This window comes from Chelon labrosus (genome assembly GCF_963514085.1).
Source record: "Chelon labrosus genome assembly, chromosome: 23".
Lineage (NCBI taxonomy): Eukaryota > Metazoa > Chordata > Actinopteri > Mugiliformes > Mugilidae > Chelon > Chelon labrosus.
In genome coordinates, this window is record NC_140356.1 from 12131775 (window position 1) to 12156556 (window position 24782).

Consider the following 24782-nt stretch of genomic DNA (forward strand, 5'->3'; position numbering starts at 1 on the left):
TTTGCACGTACTCTAAAGCTTCGAGAAAATCTTTTCACGTTTGGTGAACGTACACGGACACAGGACACGACTGTTGCTGTTTTAGATTCAAAGCGAGTCAGCCATCATTTCCCCCCTTGAAATGAAAAGAAAACACAGAACCCCCCCATCCCCCCCCCGGACAGAGGAGAGAGTAAGAAGAGGAGTAGAGAGAAAACGGAAAGAGGAACAGTGTAATGAAGAAAAAAGGGAGAAGGAGTTGAAGGAGATGATGAAGGAAGCGAGAGGGGGAATTAAAATAGCAAAGAAAGAAAGAAGGAAACACTGTCACGCTGACATTGTCTCCACGCCAAATATTGGAGGGCCTGCACAGAGAGCGGCCATCTTGGATGAGTTGTGTTTTTCCAGTATTCCGAATCCGAATATTTATTTGTTGTGGCATTCCAGTAGAAATGTTATGCCGGGAACTCAAACTTCAGTTCAAAAGGAACGCAAAAGGCAAAAGACATAGTTACCATACTTTGGATCACCTTACACACCTATTACACAACATCACGTCTGTCAATACGCAGCATGACGAGGGATAATTTAAAAGTCCCATGTCATTTAAAGATGAGCCTCGGCCCGGGTCTCAGATGAAGCTTCCCAGAATTGCACGTACACACAGACACAAACTCACACACACACAAACACACACACACACCTTCTCGTACTTCACACCTACACTCAGAATGTGGCATTTGCCATGTAGGGGCCACGAGAGGGTTTCACATACACACACATATGCACACAGATGCACACACACAATGCAGCAATGTATTTTGGGAGTGAGAGAAGTAGGAAGGGGGCGACAGGGACACATAGCTGCAGGCATTAAAACAGACAGATGAAACGTTACCTGTTTGTGTAGATTCACTTGTTTTTGAAGAGTACGACCTGAGATTACATTGAAATTCAGCCGTTATTATGACATGTGAACGTGTTGTTGGTATTATTTTGCTCTGACTGACACACAATACTTGTCCAAAAGTGGCTCTGCCCTCCTGGCATCTGCCAATGTCAATCGACGGCTAGTTCAGGCTTGCTCACATTCAAGAAATTACTTAACACATGTCTGATATATAACTGTCATGAATGAAGGGTGGCTGTGATTTCAACTTTCACTTTTGCTTTATGCCTTGACACTAGGATAGGAATACCGTGTACGTATAGAACTGTTAGGCACGTTGTGAAGCTCGTGAAGTTCAAGTGAAAGTTCGTTTCAGTGAAATCGGAAAACAACACAGAAAGACCAACAAAGGGTTTAGTTCTGGGTGGAAGATTACACTGAAAGAGATTATTCCACAACCATTACGGAAGACACACCCCAAACAAACACATCCAGAAATGTTGCTTTGATTGTCCAGCTAATAAAGCAAAAAATAAAAATAAAAAGGTTTCTGTCTTCAGTACGAATTAATGAGCTAATATGACTGTCGCAGCCAGGCTAGGACCAGAATCACAAAGGGAAAATAACTGATTATTGCATTGCTTACTAACAAATATTAAAGCTACAGTGTCGACTTTTTGTCTCCCCCTTCTGGCAAAGAGATTAAATACGCAAACATTGTTGATGCATTCATATAATGTACGCCAATGGTAATCCATGTTTTTGCTTCATCCCCTACTTGGATGCTTCCAAGGTTATATTTTATACGTCCTAACTGCCAGAGATGAAACGATGAATTCACAGAACCCAAGTTACATTAGTAACTTTTGTCTCCACTATATTCCCAGTAGCTGTAGCCTTTCTTTTGTCTGTTGCTTAAGTTGCTCTGTTAAACAGTCCTGCTGGCTAACATAAAATGCATCACTATCAGTGTGCCAGCATGGAAATCTCAGATAAAAAGATTTAAAACTCTGGGAAACTGTGACTCACACCGCTACTTGTTTGGCACGGACTTGAATTTGAACTTATGTTTAAACGTCCTAAGCTAAATGGTGGTCTTATCTTGTAAAGTTGGTAAACTTAGCAACCACCCTCCTCTGAGAGCGTGTCGTCGGTCTGTCTTTGGAACATGACAACCATGCTTGGAGACGGCGCGCGATTCCTACTAATTCTGTATCGGCGCTCCACACCCTCTTGCTGTGCTCTATACATAGAGAGTGGCTTAGAGGTGTAAAGCTTTCACACCATAGAAATAGATTTATCATGACAGCTCCACATCGACATCACATGAAAACCTCGTAAATCCAAATTTGGAAAATTACATGCTTCCCTTTGGACTTGATTTGAAGCTATGTTAAATGTCCCGGTCTAGAAGACTAAGAAACATATTCATATTCATCAGACGGTACTTAAAGCTCTGGGTGACGAACAACATTTCATCTCTCTGTATATCACCCCGACAGAATTTGACATGGGATTTACTGAGCTCCAACAGATGTTTTAGGTGTGTTATCAAAAATGATGGTAGTTTGTTAAAGTGTTAAAATCAAACCACCTCTAAATGTATATGGGACCTTTATACTACTAATAATACTTACACCACTACACCTGTTGCATCATAAAATATGCGCACAGTAGCAACCATGCATCCATCTGGCTGTTAAAACCGCCCGGCGAAGACACACGAGCTGCAAACCGACGATAGCTTCAATCACACAAACCACCGGCGTGGGCTGCCATCGCATACAGGATGTGCTGAGAGAGTGATTTCTTAAACACACATGCTTACTCAAACTCCCACTCGTACATCGCTCATTTCCGCTTTTCTGGCGATCATAACGTCTCTCTCTCTGTCAACATGTAATTAAGCCACCGGGGTCGAAATGCATAGTTGTGGCGAGGCCTTGGCATCTGTGGAAATAAACATTTACATTCAGAGCCACATGATATGATGATTACGACCATAGCTCATGGCAGAATGCCGCCGAATGGTGCTATGGGTTCTCAGCTTATATGCGCTTAAGGGTGCAAGGCCCTTTTTTTTTTTTTTCTTGCGCCGTTGTTTGTAATCCAGGTTAGCGCCATTAATTCTTGATAACTGCTGTGAAAATATACACAAGGCCTCAACTACTTCAGCTTCTGTGCTTACACTGACCACTAACACAGTATATTACCAGCACTAGGGATATATTAACAGATCATTTTCATGTACATGTGTACTGTATATTGCACAATATATTCATGAGTAACTCATTCACCTTTAAAAAGTGTAAACTGAGGTAAATGAATGGAGGCACTATTCATGACTGGCAAATTCGGAGGTGGTTGGCAGGCAGATGTACCACCCTATTTATTTGCTAAATTCATGAACTACAAACTGAACCAGCTGTAGACTGTCAAAAGGAGAAGGTAGAACGTAATTTTTTCTGTAAAGTTGCCTAATTATGGCACATATCATTTTACGTTTCTGTGCATTTGGAAATGCTAGCAGCAGTAGCAAAGCTGCGTCTGCCTTCTGCAATGAACTAGTCATTGTTTTCATGCCTTCGCAGTGGCGTGACTCTGGACAAAGTACGAGGAAAAGCATGCAAATGAAAGAAAAAGGCACTTCATCTAATATGTGAGGCACCGAGCAGCAATTAAGCTATAAAGCGACTTTGGGCAGAGGACATTAATATAGATGATATATCTACACGCTTATTCCGGTGGGCCTTTTCTTCAACTATCAACTATCTCACACACACATTGACTCTCGCACTTAGTTAGACCCACACACACACACATCTTGTCTTGAGTAATAGCACTTTGTTCATCAGGGATTATGTAGCTAAATATACCAGTAAGTGATACCCCTGGCCGAGGGGCAGGAGCACTGTTGCCCCTGACACTGATACAGAAGATGAATCGCAGCAGACACCCGAGTGTGTGCACATAGGATATGTGTGTGTATGTCAGCTGGTGGTTTCAAGGAGGCTCAGTGCAGATCTACAGCAGAACTGCAATGAAAGGAAACTTAGAGTTTTAAAAAGTATGAAAAAAATCTGTTCTCTAAAAACGTCTGTATCAGCTCCCCAACCCTGCAATGACCCCTGTTCCTTGGCATTAGAGAGTACCTGTTCCTTTGGCGTACAGCTACTTTAGAGGACTTTTTTAGCCTTTGCACCCAGGCCCTAATTGATATTTGATTGATGTTGCGATCGTATATTGGTCTCAGAATAGAGCAAAGACACTCAAGCGAACCCAGACGGCCAAACAGCGACCCTCTGATCCTCAACCTCTCACATAGGCAGGACATACCGCAGCTCTGTGGTAAAGCCGAGACGGGAGCAGTGATTCAGAGTAATGCAGAGACCAGGAGTGGGAGAAAAGGAAGATGAAAGAGTGAAGCTGGGAAAGAGGGGGAAACAGAAGGAAGAGAGCAAGGTGGGAAAGGCCACAGCTGAACGAAAAAAGGAAAAGAGATGCAGCTGTAGTTCTTCATCTTGCAAAATGCTACCATTCCTTTTTTGATCCTCTCTTTTGTTTTCTTTTCACCCAGTTTTCTCTGTCTTTTTTAAGGTGCACTAACCTGCAGTGGGCCGCTGGCTGGCATGGTGGATCTCAGCGATGTCAGGTCGATGTCTCGGCCCTGCTCTCCTCTCTCGGTCTTCCCCAGTCCCTGCATAATGAGGCCCGTAGCGAGCAAGCGAGCAAGCAAACCAAGCACGCACCCTTGAATGTTGCCCTCGCAGCAGTGAAAATGCTAATGCAAGGGATGGCAGTGGTCGCTATGAAAGGAAATGACCCTGGACGCCAGGCACCAAGCACCAGGCAAGGCCGGGCAGGACAACGGAGGGACAAACAAACAGCTTATTCACACCATCCTGATCACCCCCTCTCCCTGTCTCTCACTCCTTCAGTCTGTGTGTTGTCTCATCCCCGTGCTAAATTTGCAAAAAAAAACCTTAGCTACCAAAAATTAACCATCCGTCTGAAAACCAGGCAAATACTGTCCAAAAACTTTATTTGACTTCATTTAAAGTTAGCTTTGTGTCTGTCTATGGCTGCATTTGAGTGACCGACCACTGGGAAACATTACCAATGCCAGTGCACACTAAGTCTATTTTTGCCTGTTTGCCCAACAAAAACATGGTGCCGTTTCCGTCATGTTAACTGAGGTCAGATGTGTTCCCATTAAAGCACTGAGGCCTCACTGTTGGGAGTTTACAGCTCCTCTAAACCAGGGGACCCCCGGCTCTGTAACAAGGACCCAAAGACGCCAAATGTCTGAGCAGTATCAAGAATCTTTGAGAGAGATATCATGTAAAGTATCGACATGTCTACAAATCTCTTAATCTTATGGTTAGGGCTCAAAACAAACCTTAAAAACGTGCTTTACACTACCTGCGTAACACAAACAAAGACAGCTGGCGACTTGCTAGCGAACATAGAACACTGAGCAGCTGAAAAGTCAGATACCTTCCTCAGGAGACCAAAAACTGAGTTAAAACTAGATTGAATATTCGATTTCACGCTTCAAGAACTGAAAATGTGTCGTAGGTAATATAAACATAGGACACAATACTCAGCATTGTGTGACCAGAGAAAGAAATGTTTTGAAATGAAAATGAAAGTTTATTAGATTATGAAGTTGAATGGCTTTTTGTTAAACTGCAGTATCGCATGGATGTGCTGCTTTTGATTATAAAGTCAGAAAGTGAGAGGAGGGAAAACAAGAGAAACCGAGAAGACAGAAGAAGAGGAAAAGTACAGATGCCCCAGAAGCCACCGATATCAGCAGAAGTGAAGAATACAAGAAGTGAAAATGGTACTGAAAATAACAGAGCATAAACAAATACATACATGTGTGACCTGTTTTCATTTCCTTCTCATGAGACATCAAACACTGGGTGAAAGAGAAATGAACAAACCATTTCTTTTCTTCTGATTTTCAAATGCTGTAACGCACAGTGTTGAGTAGGGCTTTTGAGATACACAACAAAATTTAGATTTTGAGTTTTGCCAGTCAATTAAAATGGTTGGGCAATGGCTACTTCAGACACTGAAGACAACAAAGTAGAACCAATAAAGGTAGTTATGTTACCTTAGTTATATGAGGTTGGTTGGGTTTGGCTTAAAGTCTGTAAAAAGTTTGTAAAAGGTCTATTCGTACTGAGAGTTGGAGCAAAAGAAGCAAAACAGTTCCTAGGGCAGACATAGCATTCACTTGTCCAGTCAAAGACCCTGCATTTAATCTCAAGTATGAACTACCTGAGCCTTTTGTGGAGGTAGGCCTGAACACACCAAACCCCTAGAGAATTAAAAGAACTACCGGCAACATTGGCCACCTGTGACTTTGCCTGTTCCTGAATCAAAAGTTGCACGTAAACACATCACAAAGACTATGGCCAACAACCGACTGCCACATACGTTTTGCGGCTGCGTGAAAAGAAATGACTCTTCATACCAGCAGATGGCAGTAGTCCATGTTTGTCATTCAAAAGCAATAACCTGAAAAGCTAATATGAGCTGGGAAGCTAGGATGAGCTACAAACTGTCATACAGAACTGGCCCATAGACTGTATAAAGTCAGAACTGCTCCTCAAAAGTGAAGCCAAAGCAAGTAGAGCCCCCCCTGGTGACTGGCTGCAGTATAGGTCATAAGCTCCGCCTCCTCAATGTTAGTGGATGAAACTTGGGTCAAACTAAAGCCCTAAAATACAAGTCAAATATTTTTTGTTTCAAGGATGGTTTCTGTCATTTTAGGTAGTTAATATAATGTTGATGCATGAGTTTTGATCTTTTTAGTTAGTTATTTGATGCTATAGAAACAGGATGTGACATAACGGCAACTACCAGTTGCCATGGGGTCAAGGGTCATCGATATCGTGGCGCCACGTGGCTCCACTCTCGGACCGTACAGTGCAGACAGAGGCTCCAAACTCACGAGATGCCGTTGTCCATATCCCCAGGAAAATAGCGTCAATTTGGCCAATGCTAGCAAGTGGCTACATATTGTCCACATTTATATACAGTCTATGAGCTGTCTGTCTTGAATCCTGCTGATCAGTGGGTCTACAGGCGTTGTGTCATGTTGTAAAAATACATATTTTTTCCACTTCCTGAATTGGTTGAAAAGCCACTGTCATGGTTCTGACCAGCGCCAACATTGAGCTTTCTGGCTGTGCAAACAACAGGCTGTTGACTTGACATGTCAGGCCTTTAATTTAATTTAGACTAAAAATTTTAATTTGTGAATTGCCTGCAGCACTGAAAAAGAAGCCATTTAATTTTTATGCCCTATTTTGCCCAGCCCTTGTGTCAGAGGAAAGGTAAAATCAAAAGTGAGTGAACACACTGTAATCACAAAACAAGATCACCTCAACAGCAGAGATATGATTAAGTTAAGTGAACAGAACATGGTGAGAAGTAACTTAACTTTTCGTATCTAATCAAATCAAATTTAAATGCTTTTATGTCTTTTGGAGTTTAAACATAATTTAATTCTGTAGCGCTCCTGACCTACATCCACCTCATTTAATAACATACATGTTACAATACATCCAGGCCTGTATACCTCTACAATCATTACCTGTTAACAGAACTGAAGAGCAGTGCGATTAATTTCCTGAGATAATTATTACGTAGTTCAATATCCATCATCGGCCCCAAACTAATACGCTCTAAAATAGAAAAACTGACATGACAGACAAACACGCTGACAGAAACTATTAACACCTTTAATACAAATGTATCTGTGATAAGCATGAGTAAAAGCCACACATCAGCCATTAAATGTTTGTTTTGGCAATACCTCCCGGCATGAACTGAACTTCTCACTACAGTTGCTCTCTGGTGTTCATTTAAGACATGGCTGAGCTGTCACGGGTAGAAACATCTGCCTTTCCACTTCTTTTTTAAGTTCACCTACAATTTGCATTAACATTAACAGGCTTCCAGGAAGTCTCCCAATCACAGGAGACACTGTCCAGAGAATAGCTCTTGTGGTTTTCCAGAATTACTCTTTCAGGTATTTTGGGTCATAAGGTGACTATTCAACAGCCCACAGTGGATCATTTGACTGGTGCTTTGCTGGACTGTTTGAGCAGTAGGTTTCCAAGTTAATCCCTAAATGAAAGGTTTTAGTTTTATTTCTGCAATCATTCCTAGAAACCAAGAGTTTACCAGAGACACCTCATTATGCAGCCAAACGTCCTCGTTTTTATTTTAGTTCCTAGAAACTGAGAGTCTTTATAAGATGCCAATTACACTAAGTTCTGACTTTTCCCAATTCTTCCTTGAAAGACTAACTCCTCTGTTGATAAAACAGTTTGAGTTAAAGGGCAAATGTCTTTACTTATTCTGACAGCTGTATAGCTGCTTAATCCTGCTCTGGAAACGGTTGTTCTGGTTTCTACATTTTGGTAAACAGAAGAGATGTCAAGGTACTTTAGAGCGAAGACGGAAAAAGGAGCGTATCATAGCAATATGTCAGTGAGTATATGTACAATTGGAGGAGCTAAGGAGAACTTTTGTCAATGACACGTCGTTGTTGCTTCTGCTCTGGATGTAGCAGCTTTGCTTGACTGTAAACTAAGAACTTGTTGCTTGTACACACAACATCTACTGCATGCCTGCTGTAGAGCTTGTAGGTTTGGATAAGGAAAAGCTCCAACCACACACACACACACACACACACACACACACACACAAAAAACCTCTAACGACAAAGACCATAAGGGAACTGACTCGGCTTGTTGTGCAACACCAACAAAACATGCAGCACCTTATAAAACCTGCAAAGCCCTGAATGGGAATAGCTTTCATTTACATGGAAGTTATTTATAGCTTTGCTATCAGTGCAAACAGGTTTCCATTGTGATTGCCTGCAGTCATTTCACTCCAGTAACAGAATGACTCATGCTGTTTGTGAAGGTGAAAGTGATGCGCACGTCAACTTACACACATAGCTGCGGAAGTGAACTTGTTTCAGCATTATCTGTCAAGTCAGTGATGAGTTAAGACAAGGGTTTACCAAAGAAAACATGTTGAAATAGCGGCATGATGTAGACTTACATGTGAGGCCCTAAAGATTAAAGGTATGCGGTCGAGTGTTTGATCTCTAAAAATGCTCTGGATCAGTTTTTCAGTGAGCAGACATCTACTTTGTTTCCCTTGCACATGTTGCATAAGGAGTCATTTACATTTATCAGCTACTTTATGCTTTGGACATACAGTTTTAGCCTCAGTCCTTCCTTAAAATAAAATGGTTTGCTCCACCAAGTTCATGTTTGCAACACCTTGGCCCGAGGAAATCAATAAACTCAAGTCGCTAATGTTAGCTTACATAGCGAGCTAGCTACAGACCATAAATTCTGTCAGCAACAGTCGTCATTTCAGTTGGCAACTCTGTCAAGTCCCAGCAAGCAACGAGAAGCTGCTTCGGCTTACCTCTGAAATCAAGGACCCATTGTCTCATTAATTACAGAAACATTTGACGGCAAACTGCAGGTGTGAGTCACTGGTTATGTTTACGTTGAAACTAGCGTTCTACTAATAATAAGAACAGTAACCCAATCACAATAAAAATGCCTCCTGTAATGTAAAGAACATTTGGTCCCAATTAGAAGGAATTTTCCATCAGATTTAGAGGGGTGCTGTTAACCTTTGAGAATTCAATTAGTGCCTTAATAACCATGCAAGCTCTTGATTCAATCACTTCTGACCGGTTGGAACAAATAGATTCTTTCTGTGGATGTTCGACCCACTTGTGGTAAACATCAGGCCATGCGATGACAGCGGGACAGAAAAGCGGAGACGAACGTTAAACACGGTGGTTGCTCGTCCTAACAAGTTTTTGAAGAGACGAACGAAGCCGGAAACAATGTGGGCTGCAGCGTTAAAAACCTCTTCGCTGACAAATATATTTTATTGGACCATTTTATTAAGAATTATTTCTCTAATAAGAATCGAAAAAATGTTGTCCACGTAGATGTTGCAACTGACAGACACAGGCTTTGCAAACACATAATTGAGAATTGATTTGGACTCCATGGGACTTTAAATCTGCTGTGGCAATCGATGTATGACACACTCGGGCTTAATCATTCTCCTTGGGTTATGAGCTATTAGTCCTTGTGTCATTCATTTGTTCTCTCTTTCTGCCTCACACACACACACACAAACACACCACGATAGAGCTTCAGCAGATGGAGTACCAGGCAGCGCTGACCTCTCGCTTTCAATCGCTCCGTCACATACACACTCACATACAAACACACACTGACCAGACAGTGCCTGTCTCTCATCCTTGCAATGATAAAAGAGCCTTTATGCTCCAAGAATTTCCATCTCAGTGATGCACACACACACACAGTGTTTCCATCTTTTCAGAGGACATTGCATTGATTTACAGAACAGCCATTCACTGTAGACTAACCTTGATGACTAAACTAACCCTAAACCTAGCCTTAACCTAAACATAAACCAGTGATCTTACAATGATCACATTGTGGAAAACAAGTCCCCATGAAAAACATGGGTCCCCACAATGTGAGTAATACAAGTTACACACACACATCCATACACGCTCCCTCCACAGGTAACAGGAATTTCCACATCTAAACTTCTGATGCCGACAGATAACAGCGAGTTTACATTACCAAAGAAACGCACACAGACACCGTCACGCACACGTTCACATGCAGACATACACATGCGTCCAGCAGGGTGCCTTTGGATGAGGGTGCTGCAGATCAAAGTGTTGGTTTGTATCACTGATAGATGAGCAGGTGCACATGTGCTTTCATGTTCAGCCTGTTCAGGGTGTGTGTGGCATTGCTGCTTTAGTATTCAGCAAAAATCTGTCCGGAAACCAAACACTATATTCTGCTTTCAGGCAATGGTGTTAAAGGTTTATAGATAGATACTTCTACACAGTATTAATGAAGGGAGTGACAGATATTTTCCTAAAGAGTTGAGGCCTGTTAGCTTAGCTTAGAATAAAGCATGGGACTGTTACCTTGGCATGTAGAGAAATCTCTGAAGGTAACATGTAATATCTTCTAACAACATGATCAAACATGTGGAACAAAGGACTGTGTGCATTCATTTATTTTTTTGTGCATTTGTGTTATTTTATAACTTTGTACAGAACCAGACTCTTTTAGCCTTCTGGTACTGAAGCTAAGCTAAGGTAAGCTATATTAATCATCTCTTTAGCATCATAACAGATAGATGTAAAAGTGATATAGCATTAGAAAAATACCTTGCACATGGGTGGGCTAAACTCTGCCTTACAAATAATAATTTAAATATATATATATATATATATTGTAATAATGTCTGAGGGAATGACAGATTATGTTTGTCTGTAAATTTGAAACTACCACCTGGTCATCTTAGCTTAACTTAGTGTGTCACTCTTTCTACTTTCATTTGTCTGATAATGTAAAACTACCTCCACCAGTTAGCTTAGCTTAGCTTATCTCATGTGGAGGCACAATATTACAGTATTAGGAAATATGTTTACTAAACCTTCTGTTTAGCTCAGTTTAGCTTAGCTTAGCTTATTTTAGCAGGTAGAAAAATCTCCGAATTTAACATGCTATATCCTGTACCAACATAAAAAGCATGTGCAATAGGAAGCTGAGTGTATTTATTGGTCTATTGTACTTTTTCCTCTTTCCCTTGTTTCCAGTCCTTCAGATAAAATAATCTAATCTAAGCTAAGCTAAAATAAGCTAGGTTGATGAAGTTTAGTAGTGGTATTAATCTTGTCATCCAACTTTCATCAAGGAAAAAATGGCATTTCCAAGTAACAAGTTATTTATTTAAAATAGAATTTGCAAGTGCTGATCATTTTGTAAGCCCGCTGCACAATTCAGCTGCTTCTTCCTTACTTTTGCATTCAAAACTAAACAGCCACCTATTCAAGGAGAAGCGTCAAAACACTGAAAAGGTCCTGAAAGCAGGCGAAATGGGTCAACAATTGATTTAATTTAGGTGCATCTCTGTCCTGGTTTTCCTGCTACATCCATTATACTCTTTTATAAAACGAGGACTACGGTCGCTCCAGTTCGTGGAGGCTGAATGTTTCCAAAGGCGATGTAAATAAAATTTGAATGAGTCAGTCACAGCAGGACATTTTTAATAATAACGGCATATTCAACAGTCTAGAAAACCAAATGTATAAAATGTTGTTGAAAATGCTTCCACAAGTTATTTAATATTTTTTTAATTCTTGATGTCTGATCAGGCCATTAAGCCACCAATGGATTTTCTCCTGCATTTACGGCTTCTATGCATATTTACAATGACAGACTCTAGCTAGTGCAACTTCACAAGAACAGTGACTGAAAAAAATAAAAAGCGGCTGCAAGCTAAACAGTTGAGCCTGTGTTATTACCCTAATAACAACATTTCAGGGCCACGCTTTAGTATTTGTGGCTTTAGTGCAGACTGTGCAGCGCTCACACAAAGTGGTGCAGACAGGCACACACACGCTGAGAGTCCTAGTTTCCTGCGGCTTTGTTAAAATCCCAGTAAAATCGGGGACTGAAATCCCTCAGCTATAAAGTATTTGTAAACACTTAGCCTTGACATGGTTTAATAATAGTTTTATGTCGAGCCTTCTCTACTTTTAGCTGCGGTAACGCACCTAGCCCCTCCCACGAGGGATTTAAAAAACAAACCGAGAACGATTATGCGTTGTTATCTTTGGTCCCACAAGCGAGATATTACATTAAAAAAAGCTGCAGAACAAGTTAGAAACAAGGCCAAAGAAAGCCATTCCCAAATTGTCTTGATCAAAGTCTGTAATTATTTACTTTGAGGGTTGCTTCTCTGTAATTGCTCTCTATGTTTAATCACATTTATCTCCTCTTCTCTCTGACTTTTCCTTTTTTTTTTTAAATAATAATTAATACACAATTACAGTACAGAAACAAGCCACCATGATATATTTAACCTACATGTCTGCCCTCGGGGAGCAAAACCTCATTTACGTTAATTGCCTCCAATTTGAGCTGAGCCAGAGCGAGCGAGAACATGTGTGGATAAATTTTGCTTGGCCAGAGCGGAATAACGAGTCCATGAAGGGGAGCGGTACAGAGTCGCAGAGTGAAGGGGAGAAGAGGAGAATGTGGAGAATGAATGTTTACAGTGAGATCAAGTGCAATCAGTCAACTTTAATGGAGAAACGAGCAGACTGGACTGGACTCTTTAGTGTCACTGTCTGGTGGAAGATTGTACTGCACTGGTGATTTGATCCATTTAAACAGCAGTGCGTGATACATTATGAGTGTTTAACTTTTTTGCAAAGACTTTCTGTTGAAGTGCACACGCATTAAAACAAACAAAGAGAATGACAGAGGCAGAGAAAGTGAGAGAGCTGCATGCATTGTCACCGAGAGGGGAAGTGACAGGTTCGCTGTTGCAACACAAGATCTTTTAAAGCACTTCCTTTGACACACTGAGCCTCTCGCACTCACCCATGCACATAACATACAACAAATGCACTGAGCCTTGGACGTCATGATTCCAGTGAATTTAGGCTTCAGTGGAGCTCAACTGCAACGCAGACAAAGAAGGAAACTACCGTATGAGTAAAGCGTCAATCATGCTGTTCTGAGGCTCTCTTGATGAAGGCCTTCAACCTGCTGCTTCAGAGGCTGAACTGTGTTGCACAAGGAAGTGTCAAAGCTGAGACAGAATGACGAGAAATGAGTCAAATGCTGGGGGAAGAGCGGGGAAGTGCTTACTCGGTACCCGCATTAGCACTTTGATTCTGCATTTAATTAGAATTTGAGCTCAGTGTTGTTTCTGTTTTTTTTTTTTTTAAAATGGTAGCAGCAGATGATGCTTTTACACCCACAACCGGCGTCTGACCGGTAAATCTTCACCAGATATCGCTGAATGTATTATGAAAGAGGAACGCGGTAAAATACAGCACGTTCCAGGCAGAGACGCTGACATGATGATAACAGGCTACAAAGAAAAGACCGTTGCAAGGTGAATTATGTGCATGCATGACATTTGGAGCACTGATCTTCTGCCAGATAATTTACTAGGAAGCAACTTCCACTTCTGAAAAATGAAGTTTACGGTGAAGTGCCAAAAACTGCAGTTCCTCAAATGGCCACTTGAAGCTAGCTCAAGTCAAATATTAAAATGCTCAGCTATTATTAGCAATAAACATATTTACAGCATGAAACAAAAACAGTTTTGGTCTCTATAGCCAAGTTCCCTATTTATGACATAACTCCCCATTTTAAATCATATATATACGGCTTAGACTTATGTAAGCAACTATGTAATTAAAGGTGTGACCACTTTGGTGACTTCAAAAGTTGCTAGCTTTCCACTCGTGCTACACCTCTTTGCTCTTTTTGTAGCCCGGGGCTCGTCCATTTGAATACACAGTCTGTTGGCTTTACACCTTCAACGTCGTTAGCAAAATCCTGCAGCAAACTTCTCCCAGACTTAAATGCAAAACGGAGGAAAACGAGAAAAAGCCGACCCGTTTGTATTTGAGGAACACACACAGAGGCAAAATTTGACCGCCTGAGGTGAGTTTCCAACCTGTTTGAGCTCGTTAGGAGGGACAAATCCTCGCTGACATCTGTAAATGAGGTCAACGCATAGGGCACGGATGGTCCTGTAACACAAGAGACAATCTGTCAGTTCCTTAACCTGCACCGACACACACAAAATACACACCCACAGATTCAGTTGCAGGAGAAAAACGGAGAGACAAACCAGGAACCATAACATGCAGTCTCAGGTCTGAGAGAATTAAGCTAATTAGTGGAGCTATGTGGAGCTGTTCGAGTTTTTCTTGCATGTTATTTTTTGCAGAAGTATTGTTTGCAAAATGAAAATCCACTCATCCTGAAGTGTTTGATGGCAACTGAAGTGCAGGAGAAGAGTTTGCATGATTGCACGCCTGACATGAGAGGCCGACTGGCGCACACAAAAACTCAAACTAGCACACACACACACACACCAGTACACTCTTTTTACACACAGACACGTGCATACACATGCGCTGCAATGTCAGCAGCCTTTCTTTGCATATTTCCCTTCTAAATATTCTCGTTTGGCTTCACTTTGAAGCTTCCTCTTTTGCTCGCTTGTGCACTCGTTTGTGTGTGTGTGATTTGGAGGATCTGCGCAAGACACGTGGGTGCATTTCCTCAACTAGCACCTATCCGTTTTAACACTCAGAAAGAAGCGCTAGTATGAAGCAGGTAAAAGTTTTTTTTTCAAGGTTCGCTGCAGCACTTTGCACGGCTCTCTCAAAGATCAAATTAGATCAAATGAAAGCAATTACTTGTCACAATAGATACCATTAAAGCATGAAGATAAAAATAAATATTTTTGTCATTGAGGAAAAGGAACAAACTGAAACAAACAAACTGAGCATGATATTAACTTGTTGTATTTCCCAACCACTTCCATACACTTTCTGATGTTAACAAATAAGTGAGTTATATTACGAGCCAGATAACATCGTGTTTTCCTGTCAAAATGAGCAGATTATCCAGTTGTTGATATAAACACAGCTGCTGAAGTATAACAGTTTTGCAATTGCCCATTTCATTTGAAATCTATTCTGCTTGTATGGAAGCAGCTATCGTTGAAACAAATCTCTGATTTATGCCGACTCATTTCACTAGAAAATCAGCCGCAGAATTCTGGGGAAAATGGAGAGACAAGTTAAACAAGTCAAAACTGCTAACTTGCAGTAGCAGCCGAAGGGAGAAAAAGATAAAAGTAGGTTATCACAGAAAGCCAGTGAAAGCTTATGTTGTCTAACTCTGCAAGGTAAAGAACTTCAGCAGTTTGCGCTGTCAGTCAAGTTAACACGACCCATGACCTTCTTGAACCTGTGCAGCCTTTGAGGAATGTTACATTCTTTTTTATTTATTTTTTTTTTTAAATGTAAAATGCAAATTTGTTAAACAAATGACAAATAATGTGCACTGGCTGCAGTGCTGAAATACCATACCTCTCACACATTCAAATACTTTTTTCTATGGTTTTGTTTGTTTTTAAGTTTTCATGGACTTGGTGAACCCACTCAAATTTTTATAGCTAACAATTATTCCAGGTGGAGTCACCTATTGCTGAGACAGAGTGTTGACTCAACATGCAAACAAACACACCTCCCTTAATAACGTCTTAAGAAGATATGAAAGAAGGCAACCCCCCCCACCCACCCACCACCCCACCCCAAATACGACAATACTGCTGCTATGATACTTAATGGTATGTCATCATTTGTTTTAAAACGTTGAAACAAACACATATGACTGTCTGATGAGTCACTGCATCGATAGAAAGCTGGAAAAAAGTTACTTCGTTTTGGCGTCAGGCCCAATTGGTAGCTTCATTTCGCTAGCTTTCATTGGAAACAACGTGTAGCCTGTCGCTTTTTCACCCATAATAAAAGAAAAGGAACGACAAAGAAAGTAACGTGGCTATCATAGCTAGGATAAGGCTAGCATGTTGCTACGTTGGACTGAGTCAGTTTTTACCGTTCACAGAGCCAGCTCTTTGTGCAAACAAACAAATTATTTTTCAGAGCGCATACGAAATGGACAGCTAGCGGATCACAGGCAGAAATTTGCTAAATATGCTAGAAATTGTTGCCTACTGAATCAAAATGGCTTCATCTACCTTAACATGTAACTCAAATATAACTGAACATGTTCTCTAAAGAGTTAGAAGAGGGATTGTGAAAGAATATAAATAGGTACTTTTAAGCTAGTTTAGCTAAGCCTGGGTTAGCATGTTACTACATAGAGGATGAAACAAGAGCCAAATTAATGCGCAAATCGGTCTGAATCACAGTTTTTACCTATTATTTAGAGCCAACACTGTCTACAAACACCAGATTACTTTTGAGAACGTATGCAGAATAGCCAGCTAGCTGACATTAGGCCGAAACTGCTTACATTTGATAAAACAGCGTAACCTACTGAATAAGAATGGCTTTACTGGCCTTTAGATGTAAAATGTAGGTCAAATAAAACCGAATATTCTTTCTATAGAGTCAAAAGAGGGGTTGAAAAAGGAAATATATGCATATTTTTAAGCTAAGCATGTTGCTAACCCAATACTTAGCTACTTAGCTACAAAGCTAACATGTAGAGAAGACAAAACAAGACAGATTCCGGATGCAGCTCAATATTTACAACTGCTCAGCTGTTTTTACTCCGAAACACTGTTTATTTTCTCATTTTTATAACCAAGCCTGTGCACATACATCAGCTAATGAACGTTAGGCCATAATTTGCTTCATTTAAAGTGTAATCTACTGCATCAGAATGGCTTAATCCACCTTTAAATGTAAAATGTAGCTCAGATCAAACATATTATGCTCTCGTTAGAGGGATAAGATGGGGTCATGAAAGGAAATATAAACATTTATGTATGCATCCAACTATATGTAGACCTTTATCATTCCATAACTTCTTGGCCCAGTCCTGACTTGCTGTCTTGTTGTTGTGTCAGCCTCACATAGTTTCACTGCCTCAAGCAAAATGCAGGATAAACATGTGCAGCATGTGTGCACACAGGCCGAGGAACACCCCTCGACTACCTCCTCACACATACTCACACAACACGCTCATTTTTCAGCACCGCAACCCAAATTGAATGATTTGCTCTGTGCAGAAACACACCAGAACATCTGTGTCCAGCTGGAGTATTAAACTCCTGGACGACATGTGAAGCGCTAAAACAACAAGTTCCCGACCCCGTTTGAGTCTCCGTCTACTGCTCAGCAAACAGGTATGAAAACCCTTTGCACAACCTAAGGATTGTTTGAGTAGCTGCAACGCTGAGCAAATCATCCGGCTATTAACAGAAGAAACTTAGATAACAGCAGTATTGATAAGGTATGCTAATGACTGTATATATTGGTCAGCACATTTCATAGCCCATGGGCCAGTGCAGATTATTATTTTTCTCTGTGGTGCTTTCACAGCAGCAAAGAACATTTGCATGAATATCTGGAGGAAGTAGAAAGCGGGAAGTGTGCTTCTTAATTAATAAGATTAAAAAAGTATGTTAAATACATGGAACAGAAAGACTGCTGTGTGAACTAACCCTGCAAAAGTAAAAAGGAGAGTCCCGGGTGGTACCTTTTGGCATCACTTCAGCGACAATACTCCACTACCCCCCTATGGCCCCATCTCTGTCCCTCTTATGACAGATTTTGCCAGTTTTTTACCTTTGCCTGGGGCCCTCCAGAACTTAGGCTCACCACTTAAGCTTTTTTTTAGTTCCACCACTGATAAATTTTGATTTCAGGCTGGATTAATCCCCAGTGAGTACTCGAGTGTGTGTGTGCTGTCAAATACAGGATGACCCAATCCAAAAAATGTGCCTATCTGATGAGCAAGATAAACCTTTGCCTTGTTTTTCTTATTCTTGCCAGAGGCGTTGCAGTTTCCTATCAGGGTGTGTAAATCTATGAGGCAGAGATTCTTAACTCTGGTGGCATTCTGATGGGCCTCCTTTGATAGTCACATACTTTAACCTTGTAACCAAAGATAACACAACAACAACAAAAGAGCAATACACTAACAAATAGATGAATGAAACACCCATACTGGTCAAAGAAATAGGAAATATAAACCCACACAGACAAGAAAAACAAAATGAGTAAAACATGACGATGATGTGTTAATGGAGGAGACATCAAATAAAAGCATAATGATTCAGATTGCAGCTGTGTAGTAGCTCAACATACTGGAGTTCGCCTCTGTCTGCTAGTGTCAATTCATAGGGATGAATAGCAGAGTATCCGGTTTGACCTGTCAAAATAAGATTCGTGTGACTTCCTATATTAAAGATTATTTTTTAGCCTAAGTGTTATTTTTATTCATCCGGGCTTCCAATTAGACATGTAAATTAAGTGACTATTGCACTACTTTATTGTATTGCTTCATTCATGCCCTTGTTTTAAAGTTAGAAGCAAGTTTGATATAAAACGCCTGTATTTTTGATGCTTACAGACACAATCAAAAGACTGCAGGTGAACTAATGCAGGAAATTTTTAATGTCATTGATAAAGATTTAAGTAGGCGACATGGTAGTTGATTAAAATTTGTAGCTGCCGAAATCATGATCCATAATATGCACACAAGAAATGATAAAAAAAAATACAATAATACATAAAAGTCTAAACTAATCAAACTGATCAATTACTAAGACAAATATTTTGTCAAAAAAAAATAAAAAGTACTCTTTTTATTTATTTTTAATCTTATAGCACACTTTACGCAAAACAATAACTTAATAATATATGTATTTTTTTGAGGAATTATAATACTAAAAGTTTGAGAAGTCTCACATGAGTTCGCTCGTTAATTAACATATTTTGTGTGATAATTAGTGGGTCTCTTGTTAATTTCGTGTGATGAACGGTATTTGGTTTTATTTTGAAAGGAACGGCCGTTGTCCTCCGTATATCCGGGCTAACGGTCGTCGGTTGATGCGGCACTGCTGTGTGAAAGCTCAGCCGTCGCCTTGACGAGTCATCGCTAGTGAGGAGCAAGCAACGCGGAGCACACGGATCCGCTCGTGTGATGGCTTGAAGACGGGTAAATAACTGTGTAGCACGGCGGATTTATTGCATTACCCGAGCCCAGCGGAGCGAATCCGACCCGGACTGGATACTGATACGGATTTACGACGGAGCATCTCTGAGCCAGGCTGTTGCCTTTCGGGTTGCGGACCCCGGACGCAGACAAACACAGACACAGACAGAAAGTAGCACCGGAGCCGCCGCGACACCAGCGAGCGAACTTGGCATCTCTGCCCTGTGGGAGGTGTCTGTCTGTCGGCTTTGGCTCGCTGCGCGTTCCGCTCCCCGCGCCTCTGCTCGGACGTGTATTATTAAAAAAGAGGCTGCAGCTCATTTATGTTTTTTTTGTGAATTGCTCAATTTTTTGTGTGTTTTTCGGCAACCAACTGTGGCTTTAATGTGACGCACCATACTGACATTTGCGCTGTGTGTGTGTCGGAGCACTGCAGAGGAGTTAAAGGCTTGTTAATCAAGTTTCTGCCCCGATATTTCTACGGTGCCACTACACCACACATAGATGTAAAAGGTAAAGGCTCGTTTTTCTCTCATCAAACTGCTTTATCCAAATCGTGACCGGTTGCTGTGTTGCTTTTTTGTTTTTTCTCTGCCTGCAGGCAAAGTTAGCAGCATAGCTTCGTTCTCTTGAGTTCATCAACAGGCAGCAGTGGACCCCTCACTGCACGGTCTGCTGCTCAGCTTTTGCAACAAAGATGACGGTTCAAGATGTCTATCATATGATTGATTGGCGTGCAAATTACGCTTCGCAGCATAATTTACCAGGGCAGTTTAAAAAAAGAAAAAATGCATCATGAGTTAGCATGCATCTCTAATAAGATCTAGTTAAGACTGTTTTTTTATTTGCTCCTGTGCACATCTTTTTTTCATTAAGTTTTAATGAGCCAGTCTTAGCGAATGGAGTTAATTTAATTGCTGGCATGGGCTGGTGATAGGTTGATGTTACTGATAGTGAATCCATGATGCTTAATCTCAATACTCACCACCTACTGGCATCTAGTTGTAAAAAAAATAAGTTGCGACCTTCCAGTTTTGCTTGTACGTGCATTATATTGACACATAAAAAAAGGAAAAGTAGCAGTAAAGATGAAAAATTTTCAAATATTTCTTTATAAAAATAGATTTAAAATACTTTAGACCAGTATTTACAAATTTTTGATGCAATAATCTCTTTAAGTGATGTAGTCTATGCTAGAAAAGCAAATTTCAGTTGAACTCGAATAGAGCCTTGTGGGACACCGGTGATGTTATTAAAGTACAAATACCTGTATTACTTGTTACTCTCTATATATTTTTTTTATTTAATCACCAATGTGTTCACATCTCACCTTAAATAACTGTCGGTATTATTTATTTAAAATGAAAATAATTAACTGCTGATCATTTTACTGGCTGCTCCTATGCCTTACAACACCAGCGAGCCGTTGAGAAATCACCGTCTTCTCATGTCATAATCCCGCTGCAACGGCATGTGTTATTCACCAGTGAGGATGAATGACTAATTCAGCACTAGGATGTGTCCATATGCACCCTATCTGGTCATGTTTCAGTCCTAATGCACAAATGGATCAGTCACTGAGTGAGCAGCTGTCCACTGTGATTGTTAGATTGGAGAGAGTGTTGTTGTGAATTGGATAAAGCACGCTGAGCCATACACTTCAACGAGAATAGCTGTCTCATACTTAAGTCATCAGTCTGCCTCTTCGGTTGTTGTCATCTTATTCGGAGTCTAGCGAATGACCTCATTGATCACCGTGGAGCCAGTTACTGCAGTGAACACCTGGAACCGGAGACATCTGCTAGAATAAATGACTTCTCCTTACCTCTAGGGCAACCAGGTGCCATTAAATGCAAAGTACAGAATGTGGGACGCGCCGTTATCAGTTGTATTCATGCAAATTTTAAAACCTGTTTCCTGCATGTCATTATATAAGTAGAATGGGCCAGCACACGTCCCTTAACAGGACAGATTTTTATTTTAAAACAGTGCAAACAAATAGTCTGATTGTACCTGGCGGCCTTCAGGCACATACTGTACCTACTGTGTCTCTACAGTGTTAAATGTTGATAAATGTTTGAACTGGAAATACATAAAATATCCTTAATTTGAAATCTAAAAGCAGATTCTGAACAACTTCCTGATTCATATTTTGAGGATGCAGAGATATTAGACTTATCTGTTTATTTCTTGCACTCATTATAGTCTCTACTTTCACGTGAGGGGGGCACACACCATCTAGATTGATTGCTGTGTAAGTGGCTTGTGCAATTGTAAAGTTACTGAGACACTTTGCACATACACTTTTCAGCTTCTCTCCATATTTCTATGAATGGTAATATACTGTGAATGGTTTCTAACATCCCACTCCGCTCGAGCTGCTGCTGCTGGTTTGTGCCAGTGTCCCTGTGATAACGGAGTATCTGTAGTTATCTGTCGGATGTTACATAAGACGACTTCGGCAAGCATATTTCTTACACTTTTGTAATTCAATATGCGGAGGAATATATTACACTCTGATATGCATTACGCCTCTGTGCAGCACTTCTGTCTGTGTTAATCTGAATGCCCCCTTCTCTCTCATGTTAATCTGCTGAATTGCCACAGAGCATCCTAACCTCGAGGTCAGGCTGTGGTCACTTTGGGCTAAATTTGGAACGTGGGGCAATTAGGCACACACTGCGCTGACTACACTGGGGCAATTGGGAGGCAGCGGCTGGGGTGGGATGCAAATCTGTGTCTTGTTAGCTGAGTTGGAGATTAAAGGTTTTGCTGAACTCGACTGAACTCAGCAGTTTTTCCGATGGATTTTATTTTATCGGCCTGTTTAATAATGTAAAACCTGCAATTTAGGCATTGATATCTGCTTAGTGGTCTGAGAGGTGACAGGTTTGTCAAGTGCAACCATAACTGTGACTGGTGTTCATTTCCTCCCCTGCTTGTGCCGACTGAAACACTCAAATGCTTCTCGCAGCTTGTATGTTTAACCTGACTCTTTCTCAAGTTTGTTTCAGATTCTTTGAAGTAATTTGGGTCATGTATAGATTCAATTGGTTATATATAGAAAGAAATGCTATGCTACATGCTTTCATCTCACAGTTTTTTCTGGTTTTTTTTTGTCTCCAGTGACAAGGAGTCAACCGGACCGAGCTGGGCCAGGCCAGGCTAGGCCAGGCTAGGCCTACCTAGCCTTCTGTCTGGCCTTACCAGACGGGCTAGCAACCTCTCCAGGAAGCCCCTCCAGGAGAGGATTCAGCCTGGTCCTACAGCGACTTCAAGCAACCAATTTGTAACAGACTGGACTCCAATTATATTTCGTCATATCAGCGTTTGGGAACTCTCCAGACCTTCCATGTTGTCGTCGTGCCTCTCTGGGTGTTGGCAGCAGAATGGATTCGGGTGTTAATTTGACGGTTGTCACCTCGTTGCAGTGCTTGCACCCCTCCTCCTTGGACTGCCTTTCGTCCTTTCCTTCCCCAGTCTTAAAGCCCCTTCCTCTCACCTGGGGCTTCCCAGAGCCCTGTACGGAAGGGCCTTTTAGGAACTGTAAGTTGTCTTGTTAAAAAAAAAACAACAACTTGGCATTGGAAGCAGAGCTAAAAAGTCATTGCTTTAAAAAAAAAAAACTGCAAAACTCAACAAGGATTGCTGCACTTAGTTGGTTTATTTTCTAACTTTTTTTTGGTTGAGTTTGGAGTTTTTCAGTCTAAAAAGGAGCCACATCCAGAGTTTACATTATAGGTTTTGTCTAACTACTCACCAAATCCTAATTTATACATACATTTGTGGTCTGAGCCTTTTGGAAAAATGTCGGAAAGCAGTAGCAGCAGCAAAGCAGTGCAATTCATTGCCCCACTCACCCCAGCTTCCAGTGCCTCCCCCTGTCCATCACCCCAGACCCCCCACAAGAATGTGAACGGCTCTGCCAGTTCGGACTCGCACGTCGTGGAGAAGCTCGCTGGACAGCCCGAGGTCCGGCGTCGGCGGCACACGATGGACAGAGACTCTAAAACAGCAGAGCACCGCTTCTTCCGCCGGAGTGTCATTTGTGACTCGAATGCCACAGCCTTGGACCTGCCCAGCAAAGCAGCCGTGCTGCTCACCTCCCCTCCAGACTGTGAAGCGATTCCCTCCTTCCTCGCTCAGCAGCTTTCATGGCCTGGACCTGGGGAAAGGGATTCTGAAGATGAGGAAACCTCAAGAGGTTCCTATTTGAAAAGCACCACCTTTCAACCTTTCCTTGGGCTCAGTGGAGCAGCTGTAGAGGGGCACGTAAAAAATACAGAGGCAGATTTAGGTGCAAGTGTTATCACAGTTGCTGTTCCGGCTAGTAGCAATGTGGAGCATAGTGCAGGTGGCACGGTGAAAGAGCCCAGTCCGACAGTATTGGATGTTACAGACAAAGCCGTAGGCAAACAGCCCGACGTCACGTTGCGTTCCAGAGGGCTTGAGACCCCGCAACAGCCGGCGAAAGATGGAAAAGTCGTAGATCGTGTGAATGAGGGTAGCGCTAGTTCTCCAACCGAAAGGGAGGCAGAAGAGGAGAGGGGGTCGGCGAAGGCCCGCGCAGATCAGAGGGAAGTCGAGAAGCGAGAGCAAGAGGATATAGAGGAGGTCGAGACGAAAGCTGTGGGGACTTCACCAGACGGACGCTTCCTGAAATTTGACATTGAAATTGGAAGAGGGTCTTTTAAGACGGTGTACAAGGGACTGGATACAGAGACTACAGTGGAAGTGGCATGGTGTGAGCTACAGGTAGGTGCACACTCTGAAACCGTCACCCTTCTGTGTCTAACCTCCGCTTCTTCCTGTCTTCCTGTGCTAAATCTTTCATCAAGGTCACCACCTAGGCACTGAGTTTTTTCCTTCTTGTGCGACCTACTTCGTCTTAAGATCTTGAGGTTGCTGATGCACTGATAGGATTTGTGAGAACTTCCTGCTCACCCGGGTGTCGTACTGTATGAATTGTTTACAAAATTAGATCACAGTCTGATTGAGACTGAGATACTGCTGCGTGGATACATCATGAATAAAGCCGCATGCATTTGATGTCTTGATTTCTGCAGCAGTTTAGGCAAGAGCGTGACAGACCTAGACGTGCCATGGCCCTGCTGACGGGCAGCAATGCGCAACATTCGGGGAAAAGTTCAATTTAGTCACTTCCCATCAAGAGTGAGGAGGTTTAGAACGTCCTGTTTTGGGATTCTTCTTGGTTTGTATTCATTTCTCACCTTTTATATTCAGTTGTGTGTCTCTGGTTAAGGTGGGGATGTAGGTGCGAAATG

At 41.6% G+C, this 24782-nt stretch overlaps 2 protein-coding genes across 3 annotated transcripts in view; one reads left to right on the forward strand and one right to left on the reverse strand.

Annotated features, from left to right (window-relative positions):
- The window catches only part of LOC311508594 (ninjurin-1-like), a gene marked incomplete at its 5' end in the record, with an annotated part of 32285 nt that extends 27714 nt beyond the window's left edge, over window positions 1-4571 (reverse strand). Inside the window, one exon of the mRNA XM_084573425.1 lies at window positions 4476-4571. Within this exon, the coding sequence (XP_084429551.1) occupies window positions 4476-4571 (96 nt within the window). The remainder of the gene's footprint in view (window positions 1-4475) is intronic.
- Window positions 4572-19327: 14756 nt separating this feature from the next.
- The window catches only part of wnk1b (WNK lysine deficient protein kinase 1b), an 89109-nt gene continuing 83654 nt past the window's right edge, over window positions 19328-24782 (forward strand). For both annotated transcript variants that reach the window (XM_084573357.1, XM_084573358.1), the window contains exons 1-2: window positions 19328-20010; window positions 22624-24252. In XM_084573357.1, the coding sequence (XP_084429483.1) occupies window positions 23305-24252 (948 nt within the window). In that variant the 5' untranslated portion in view covers window positions 19328-20010; window positions 22624-23304. The remainder of the gene's footprint in view (window positions 20011-22623; window positions 24253-24782) is intronic.